At 35.1% G+C, this 10,541-nt stretch overlaps 1 protein-coding gene across 3 annotated transcripts in view; it reads left to right on the top strand.

The window, feature by feature from the left end:
- Positions 1 to 6,057: 6,057 nt before the first annotated feature.
- The window catches only part of CYLC1 (cylicin 1), a 110,840-nt gene continuing 106,356 nt past the window's right edge, over positions 6,058 to 10,541 (top strand). The window contains exon 1 of one of the 3 annotated variants that reach the window (XM_077887608.1): positions 6,058 to 6,139. In XM_077887608.1, coding sequence (XP_077743734.1) covers positions 6,123 to 6,139 — 17 coding nt within the window. In that variant the 5' untranslated portion in view covers positions 6,058 to 6,122. The remainder of the gene's footprint in view (positions 6,140 to 10,541) is intronic. The other 2 variants (XM_077887607.1, XM_077887609.1) reach the window with 2 other exon arrangements.

Genomic DNA, 10,541 nt, shown 5'->3' with positions numbered 1-10,541 from the left:
ATTCATGAGGCCACCATTATATTACTCCTAAAACCAGACAAATACCCCACCAAAAAGGAGAATTATAGACCAATATCCCTAATGAACATGGATGCAAAAATTCTCACCAAGATACTAGCCAACAGGATCCAACAGTACATTAAGTGGATTATTCACCACAACCAAGTGGGATTTATCCCTGGGATGAAAGCATGGTTCAATACTAGTAAAACAATCAACTATAGATCATATCTATAAGAGAAAAAATAAAGAACCCTAGGAGATCCTCTCAATAGATGCAGAAACATTATTTGACAAAATACAGCATCCATTCCTGATCAAAACTCTTCAGCATGTAGGGATAGAGAGAACGTTGCTCAATATCATAAAAGGCATTTATGAAAAGCCCCACAGTGAATATCATTTTCAATGGGGAAAAAACTCTCAGTCTTTCCCCTATGATCAAGAACACGACAGGGATGTCCACTTTCACCACTGTTATTCAATATAATATTAGAAATCCTAACCTCAGAAATCAGGCAACAAAAAGATATAAAATGCATTTAAATTGGCAAAGAATAAGTCAGTCTCCCTCTTCACAGATGACATGATACTGTATATATACAGAAAACCCAAAAGACTCCACCCCAAGATTGCTAGAACTCATACAGCAATTCAGCAACATGGCAGGATACAAAATCAATGCACAGAAATCAGTGGCGTTTCTATATACTATCAATGAGATTGAAGAAAGATAATTTAATAAATCAATCCCATTCGCAATTGCACCCAAAAGCATAAGATGCCTAGGAATAAACCTAATCAAAGAGGTAAAGGATCTATACTTTATAAACTACAGAACACTTATGAAAGAAATTGACGAAGATGCAAAGAGTTGAAAAACATTCCATGCTCATGGATTGGAAGAATACATACCGTGAACATGTCTATGCTACCCAGGGGAATTTACACATTCAATGCAATCCCTATCAAAATACCATGTACTTTCTTCACAGTGTTGGAACAAATAATCTTAAGAATTGTATGGAAAGAGAAAAGACCCCAAATAGCCGGAGTGATACTGAAAAAGAAAGCAATGCTGAGGGCATCACAATGCCTCATTTCAAGCTGTATTACAAAGCTGTGATCATCAAGAAAGTATGGTACTGGCACAAAAACAGACACATAGATCAGTGGAACAGAATAGAGAACTCAGAAATGGGCCCTCAACTCTATGGTCAACTCATCTTTGACAGCCACATGCAGAAGAATTAAACTGGACAGCCACATGCAGAAGAATTAAACTGGACCAATCTCTTATACCATACACAAAGATAAACTCAAAATGATTGAAAGATCTAAATGTGAGACAAGCATCCATCAAAATCTTAGAGAACACAGGCAACAATCTTTTTGAACTTGGCCAGAGCAACTTCTTGCTAGACACATCTATGATGGCAAGGGAAATAAAAGTAAAAATGAACTATTGGTACTTCATCAATATTAAAAGCTTCTGCACAGAACAGAAAACAATCAACATACCTAAAAGACAACCTACAGAATGGGTGAAGATGTTTGCAAATAACCTATCAGATAAAGGGCTAGTATTCAAGATGTATAAAGAACTTATCAAAAAATCAACAGCAAAGAAACAAACAATCCAGTCATGAAATGGGCAAGAGACATGAACAGAAATTTCACCAAAGAAGACATACACATGGCCAACAAGCACATGAGAAAATGCTCCTCATCACTTGCCATAAGGGAAATACAAATCAAAACCACAATGAGATACCACCTCACACCAATGAAAACGGCGAAAATTAACAAGACGAAACAATAAATGTTGAAGAGGATGTGGATATAGTGGAGCCCTCTTTCAATTTTGGTGGAAATGCAAACTGGTATAGCTACTCTGGAAAACAGTGTGTAGGTTCCTCAAAGAGTTAAAAATAGAGCTACCCTATATCCCTGCAATTGCACTAATGGGAATTTATCCCAAAGACACTAATGTAGTGAAATGTTGGGCACCTGCACCCCAATGTTCATAGCAGCAATGTCCACAATATCCAAACTGTCAAAGGAGCCATGATATCCTTCGACAGATGAATGGATAAAGAAAATGTGGTATACATATACAATGGAATATTACTGAGCCATCAGAAAAGACGAATATCCACCATTTTCTTTGACATGTCTGGAACTGGAGGGTATTATGCTGAGTGAAACAAGTCAATTGGAGAAGGCAATCATCATATGGTTTCACTCATATGTGGAATTTAAGAAATGGTGAAAGGGATTAGAAAGGGAGGGAGGGGATCTGAATGGGGAAAATTAGAGAGAGAGAGAGAGACAAACCATTAGAGATTCATAACTGGGAAACAAACCAAGGGTTGTGGAAGGGGAAGTCATTGGGGGAATGGGGTAACTGGGTGACAGACACTAAGGAGGGCAGTTGATAGGATGAGCACTGGGTGTTATACTATATATTGTTAAATTGAATTTAAGTTAAAAATGAAAAATAATAAGAGTTGAGAACTACCATTCTAACTAGATGGAGATACCGGACTTCCTTTAACCAAATGGAGCTTATAATCGTGGGAATAGGAGCTGAAGGGCCTTTTTAGATTTTATTTTTTACCTTAAATGCTGAATTCCATAAAGTTTTATTATTAACAATTATTCTCATTACATATGGTTGTCAACCAGAATATCTGCTTAGTATGAAATAGTAATATTACCTTATTGGATCAATATTTTACATGCAAAAGCATTCAGAATGATTTACATAAAATATATTAACACAGAATGCAAACAATCTCAGTTTTTGAAATGTGGAATATAGCTCTTGATCACTTGATTACTACCCTCTTACATCCTTAACAGTCTGTGTCATCCCAGATATACTAGCTATTCTGTCTGTCCCTATTACAGATTGAAACACCAAGGAAAATTTAGTCGGCTTATCGAGGGCTATATGATTAATGACAAGTCAACATCTGAACACTGTTTTCCTGATTTCCAATCTAATATGTTACTTCCAAGCAGATCCCTTCAAAACACTTCCACCCTTACCACCAGAACAGCAGGGGAACAGTGCAAAATGAAAATGGAACAGAGTCACAAATTTTGGCTCAAAATCAATAACCAGCTTAGTCCCATTATTAGTAGGTGGCAGTTTGTTGATCATCTCAATGTTAGTTTTTCATTGGCTACAGACATTAGTGATGCTTCTTTAGTGAAAGAAAAAACCTGAGATATCTAACATTTCCTTACATAATAAAAATATAGATTTATTATTTTTTATTTTTTTTAAGTTTCATTATTTATTTATTCATGAGTGACACAGAGAGAGTCAGAGATGTAGGCAGAGGGAGAAGTAGGATCCCTCCAGGGAGCCCAATGATGGTCTCCAACCCAGGGCCCCGGGATCATGACCTAAGCCAAAGGCAAATGCTCTACCACTGAGCCACCCAGGTGTTCCAAATTATAGGTATTATTTGTTTATTCAATAAAGATATCTTAGTGTCTATTTTTGCTAGGCACTATTTTAGGCACTGGAAATGTATCAGTAAATAAAACAAATATTCCCACCCTCATGGCCTTTATATTCTAGTGGTGGGTAATAAATAATAAACAAATAAGTTATATAGCATGTAATCAGAGCTATGGAAAAAATAAAGGAGATAGAGTGGCAGAGAGGACCAAGATAGGGGAGAAAGTGGTATGGGGGCTTCAGATTCAATGGAATGTGTAATCTCCTGTTAGTCTCTGTGTGAATGTTGTTAAAGACAGAAATTGTTGACTGAAAATAAAAAAGAAACTGTTATTTTTTCTTCTTCAAAGCTCAAGGTCATTGGAGAGAAGTCCAGAACCCAAGCCAAATCTCAATGTAGATGTGTGCATGCTTTCAATCTTCCCTGTTGTATATCTCATTAAAAGACAATTCGGGAAAGCTCTGAGGTGGGAGAAAAAGGTAAGAGATATGACAAAGGGAAAGAGAGGAGGAGACAAGCCTCAGTATTGCCTTGATGAGGGGACTGTACAGGTCATGTATTCTACTTGAGCCCTAGATCTTTCCTAGTTCCTACTATAAAGCCCTTCTCTGGTTCTTCTTTCCACTAATTTTCTTCCTTATGATTAAAATTTCAAATCAATAATGATATGTACAAATAAACAAAACTTTGAGCATACTCTTCAAATGAGTTAAAACAAGTCATTTATACTTTATAGCTTTAAATCTTCATAGATATTACTGCTTCAAAATTTAAAAATTAATAAATATTTTATTTGTTCACTCATAAGAGACACACAGAGAGAGGCAGAGACAAAGGCAGAGGGAGAAGCAGGCTCCCCGTGGGGAGCCAGTTGTGGAACTCCATCCCAGAACCCTGGGATCAGGACCTGAGCCAAAGCCAGATGCTTAACCACTGGGCCACCCAGGTGCCCCTAAAATTTCATGTAAAACTATAATAAACATCTTTCTGCTGAAATGAGTTACTCAGGATGCATTCCTAAGTAGACTAGAATTACTGGGCCCTAGGGTAGAAACATTTTTCAGGTCTTTTTAGACATAGTGTTCCTTTTATTGCTTTATTGATTGTGATCAATTTTTGGCTTACAAATTGAATGGTTTTGTATTACTTTTCTACAGAAGATAATGTTTGATGGACTTTTTGGCTGATGGAAGGATACTGAGATCGCATAGCACCGCTCAAGTGAAATTTACTTGGTGTCTTTGATCACATTTTCCTTTTATTTCCTAAAAATGAAATAAGGCTTTACATAAGAAATACACTTTCAAACTGTGGAAGGAGCCTCAGTGTCCATCGAAATATGAATGGATAAAGAATGTGTGGTATATGTATACAATGGAATATTACTCAGCCATTAGAAACGACAAATACCCACCATGTGCTTTAACGTGGATGAAACTGGAGGGTATTATGCTGAGTGAAGTAAGTCAATCGGAGAATGACAAACATTATATGGTTTCATTCATACAGGGAATATAAAAATAGTGAAAATGATTAAAGGGGAAAGGAGAGAAAATGACTGGGAAATATCTGAGAGGGTGACAGAACATGAGACTCCTAACTCTAGGAAACAAACAAGAGGTAGTGGTAGGGGAGGTGGGCAGGGGGACGGGGTGACTGGATGATGGGCACTGAGGAGGGCACTTGAAGGGATGAGCACTGGGTGTTGTACTCTATGTTGGCAAATCGAACTCCAATAAAAATATACATAATTAATTAATTAATTAATTAATTAATTAAAAAATCACTTCCAAAAATAAGTAAAAAAAGTAACGACAAAAAGTGGTGACAAATGTAATGACTAATGAATTGCCTCTCTGCCCGGGGTCAAGAAGATACTCATTTTTTTGTTATCTAGAGCACATTCAAGATATTTTTTTCTTCCTGTACATATCCTTACCTATGGCATGAGTTTTCATTTTATATCCTGAAAAGTTCATATTTGCAAATTTCCTACCAAGTAGCATTTGACAACTGGTTTTTAACATAAGTGTATATATAATAATATTTTTTTTATTTTGGGAGAAATAAAACATTTTTTCAGGTGAGTTGGTACTATTTTAATAGGCCTTGTACCTTTGTGTAATTTACACATCTAAAAAGAAACTATATTCAATTTATTTTAAGGAAATATTACTGTGAACATACATATAATCTTTATGGGGAGAAGTCTGAATATGAAGGAAATGTACAAGATTGAAGTTGCTTTTAATAGAGAAGTGTTTATATTCTTTTATTTTCCTTTCAGTCCATATAGCCCTTTCATGTACACATATACACACGTGCATGCTCAATTGTGTTAAAATAGTCTGATATCAAATAATGAGATGTTTATTAAACAAGCAAATAGATTCAATCATTTAAAAAATGACCAATTCTCTCAGATCAAGCTGAGAGAATTTGAGCTTCTGAGAATCTCGGAATTGTATTTAAACACAGTTACAATTTTGGAATGGATTTCAGAAGCATCTATGCACTGTAAAATATAATTACTCTGTCTTTTCCCTTCAACTTCCTGTTATTAACAATCTCTTTATGATGTCATCACTCAACATTCCCAGTTTGAATTTACAATGCTAAAGTCCTGGTAACATACAGGCAGGGGAAATGTCTCTTCCAAGATTGTAAGTACTTTGTTTAATACGTTTTTTTAGTATTTTTAATGACTAACATGCTCAATTTAGCAACATATTTATATTTTTAATGTAAGTAATGTTTCTATTATGGAATTTCATTTATAGATTAAAATTTTAGACATAGGTATGAAGTTTTCAACAATATTTCGAGTGTTTTGCTTTGAGATTTAGATACTTTAAGATTTTTCATGAAATAGCTGATAGTCTTAACAATTATATGTGTGTGCATGTGTATGTGTACTGATAATCACATCTTATTATAAGGAGAAAGGAAGTAATGTATGTGAAGGTACTTAAAATGTAAAGCAAGAAACAATGTAGTAAGACTTTATTATACAGCTTTGATGGACTTAATTTTATGTAAAGGAAAATCAGACCATTCTTTAGGTCTGATAAAAAAGAAGATTTACTGTTGTTTCCAATAAAAGAAAGTATACTGAGTTGAATTTTAAAAGGAATCATTAGGTAAATAATGAATATTATTAATATGTAATTAAACAATAGTATTTCTACAGGCTTTCATGGCCACATTTTTTAATGTTTGTCTTTATTTTGAAAGCTGATCTCCTCTAAAATAATATTGCTGAAATTATAAAGAAAAATAAGATAATATAGACCATATTGACTTGGAGCCACCAGCTAATAGCCATGTGTATTAAGTTGAACCTCAAGAGATTGTCAGTATTCAATCATCTTTTACCTACAAAACTGGAATTTTCTTATGGTACAATCTAATATAAAAAAAAAAAAAAACAGAGCAGACCTGGTGGCCCAGTGATTTAGCGCCGCCTTCAGTCCAGGGCGTGATCCTGGAGACCCGGGATTGAGTCCCACCTTAGGCTCCTTGCATGGAGCCTGCTTCTCCCTCTACTTGTGTCCCTCTCTCTCTCTCTCTCTCTGTGTCTCATGAATAAATAAGTAAAATAAAATCTTTAAAAAAACATAAAATCAATAAGAAAGATACTCTTAAGGTGACATAAAAAGTTGAAAGTTATGAATAGGTATTTTATAGAAAAAGAAATGTGAATGACCAGTAAACATAAAAAGTTGCACAACCTCATTTATGAAAAGAAAATCTGGAAAATCTTTGACTCAGAAATTCAAAATCTACAGAAAAAAAACTAAACTAGGCTAAAATAATTTTTCCTTTTTAAATGATTCTTTTTTTGTGATGTTTAGATGTTTTTCAATTAGTATGCATTACTTTTAAAATCAGAAATTTTGATACAGCGTGGAAGAAAGAAAAATGATGATTTGATTGAGAAATGAAAATTGAGCTCCTAGTGTTTTTAGAAAGACATTTCTCGTTTGATGCTGCCTACATCATAAAGGCTTCAGGATTACATCACCATTGGGCACTATCTCTGAAACAGTGTCATCAGCAAAATCTTCTATGTCCTCCTCTGCCTCCTATATGAATGATATCCATGATATCCATGCTCTCTGAAACATGGCTTTTTCTCAAATACACTGCTTCTCCTGAGGCCCTCTTGAGTAGGAGATATTTTCCTTTCCATGTCCCTTCCTACCACTGGATCCAGAGGTGCAATAGATATATGCTTGGTTCCTCAATGGTATTTCCAACTCATTTTAATTCTCTACTCCCTAAAAAATAGCTACCTTTGAATCTCATGTCATCAGATTGTCTCACCTGATACCTTTCCTTGTTATATTCATCTACTAACTCCCAGGTCATCCCCTTTATTTTGCCATGATTTTCTGTCTGGCCCACTGCCATTACCTCTCGTCTTAATCTCTGATGATTTTAAGATGTAATCATTCCATATCCCAACATCTTGATTATTTGACTTTATTTTCTCAAATTATATTGCTTTCCATTTTATTTCAGTGGCTCAATCCTATTCATAATTCTCCAAAATCTCAATTTCAAACATTTCATTCTTCAACCACTGCTTTAGGTACCACTAATATCCCCACTCCAACAATTCTTCTGCCCCTATAAGATCTACTATTAATTTTACTACCTTTGAACTATTGCTCATTAGTCCTCTCCTTATGGCTTTACTTCTGTTCTTACCCTTTATAGATCTTCACCAATCTTAAGTTCTTATAGACTAATGGTGAACCAATACAAATAATTTCCTGCATACAACTTCAATTCCCTTTACCCACTCTCCCTTTGACATTTCTTTGACAAAACCTTAATTTTAGATAAATCCAACTTCCCCATTACTTCCCAGTAGCACTTTTGCAAGTTGAATATGGCTGAGGAAAACCTTGTAACCATGATAATTGGCTTAATTTATAATATTAAACTGCAAGTGGGCCATTAAAGATATCTGGCAATGCTATTAAACTTCACTCATCTGTTCAAATCTCTCCTTTAAGATGACTATTTCTTATATTTTTTCTCTTAAATTTAAATAGATTTCCACCCCACTCTTGGCTATTAGAGGAAAATAAGGGAAATTTTCACTATTTCCACAACTAAATATACTAGTCTATGTGTATCTTTAAATGGATAAAGAAGATGTGGTTTATGTATACAATGGAATATTACTCAGCTATTAGAAATGACAAATACCCACCATTTGCTTCAACGTGGATGGAACTGGAGGGTATTATGCTGAGTGAAGTAAGTCAGTCGGAGAAGGACAAACATTATATGTTCTCATTCATTTGGGGAATATAAATAATAGTGAAAGGGAAAATAAGGGAAGGGAGAAGAAATGTGTGGGAAATATCAGAAAGGGAGACAGAACGTAAAGACTGCTAACTCTGGGAAACGAACTAGGGGTGGTAGAAGGGGAGGAGGGCGGGGGGTGGGAGTGAATGGGTGACGGGCACTGGGTGTTATTCTGTATGTTAGTAAATTGAACACCAATAAAAAATAAATTAAAAAAAATAAATCCCTTTTTCTGCCTTCCTCCTATTGTAGTAGGAACCTTCTTCTTGCTCATATCTAAATATAACTTAAGTTGTATTAGTTTCCTAGGGCTGCTGAAGCAAATTACCACAAACTAGCTAGCCTAAAATATTAGAAGTTTATTGTCTCATATTTCTGGAAACTAAAAGTCCAAAATCAAGATGGCAGCATTATGGGCTTCTTCTCAAGGCTCTGAGGAAGAATGTATCCCATGACTCTTCTAGCTTCTGGCAGTTTCTAGCAATCATTGGCATTCCTTGGATTGTAGATACGTCACCCCAGTCTCTGCCTCAGTCATCACATGGCATACTCTCCCTGTCTGTGTGTGTCAGTGTCCAAATTCCCTTCTTCTCATAAGAACATCAAATATTGAATTAGAACCCATCTTAATCCAGTATGACCTCATTTAAACTTGATTACATCTGCAAAGACCCTGTTTCCAAATAAGGTCAAATTCACAGGTACTAAATGATAGGACTTGAATGTATCTTTATGGGAGACATAATTCAACTCATAACACTGGGCATTGGATTTTTCTTCACTACTTAAGGATATGCCTCCTATAATTAACTTATCTTCTGTATCCTCATTTTTTGGTCTTTTTTCTTTGAAACATAATTGACATATAACTGTGTAAGTTTGAGGTGTACAATGTGATGATTTGAGGTTCATATGCATTGCAGAATTATGACCATTGCAGGATTAGTTAACATCTCCATCACATCATATAATTACCATTTCTTTTTTTATGATGAGAACATTTGAGGTCTACTCTTTTACCAAATTTCAAGTATATAATACATCATTGTTAACTATAATCACTGCAACATATTCATCTTATGACTGGAAGTTTGTACCCTTTGAACATCTCTGAATTTCCCCTATGCTACCCAGCCCCAGAGAATCACCATTGTACTGTTTCAGTGAAATAAGCCTCTTTACAATCCACATATAAGCATAATCATACAGTATTATCTTTCTGCCTAATTTATTTTGCTTTAGATAATGCCCTCAGGTTCCATCTCTATTGTCATAAATGACAGGATTTCTCCCTTTCTCATGGCTGAAATATATATATAATCTTTTATAGAGTGATTTGATTTCTGATTTGCTTTGTATAAATACCCAAAAGTGGGATTGCTGTATCATTTGATAGTTCTATTTTTAATTACTGAAGAACCTCATCCTGTTGTTCATACTGACTGTACCAATTTACATTTGTCCCTGCTAGAGGGCACAAAGGTTCCCTTTTTCTCTACAGCCTCACCAGCACTTAGTTCTCATATTTGGTAAGAGACATTTTAACGGATGAGAAGTGATGTCTCACTCTAGTTTTGATATGGGCTACCCTGATGATTAGGTTTGCTGAGCATCTCTGCATGTATCTGTTGGCCTTTTGTGTGGCTCCTTTGGAAAAAATGATTATTTAGTTTTTATTTAAATGCCAGTTAGTTAACATACTGTATAGTGTTATTTTCATGTGTAGTGATCTGTTGCTTACAT

This window comes from Canis aureus, chromosome X (genome assembly GCF_053574225.1).
Source record: "Canis aureus isolate CA01 chromosome X, VMU_Caureus_v.1.0, whole genome shotgun sequence".
NCBI lineage: Eukaryota > Metazoa > Chordata > Mammalia > Carnivora > Canidae > Canis > Canis aureus.
This window is presented reverse-complemented; position numbering and strand designations above follow the sequence as displayed.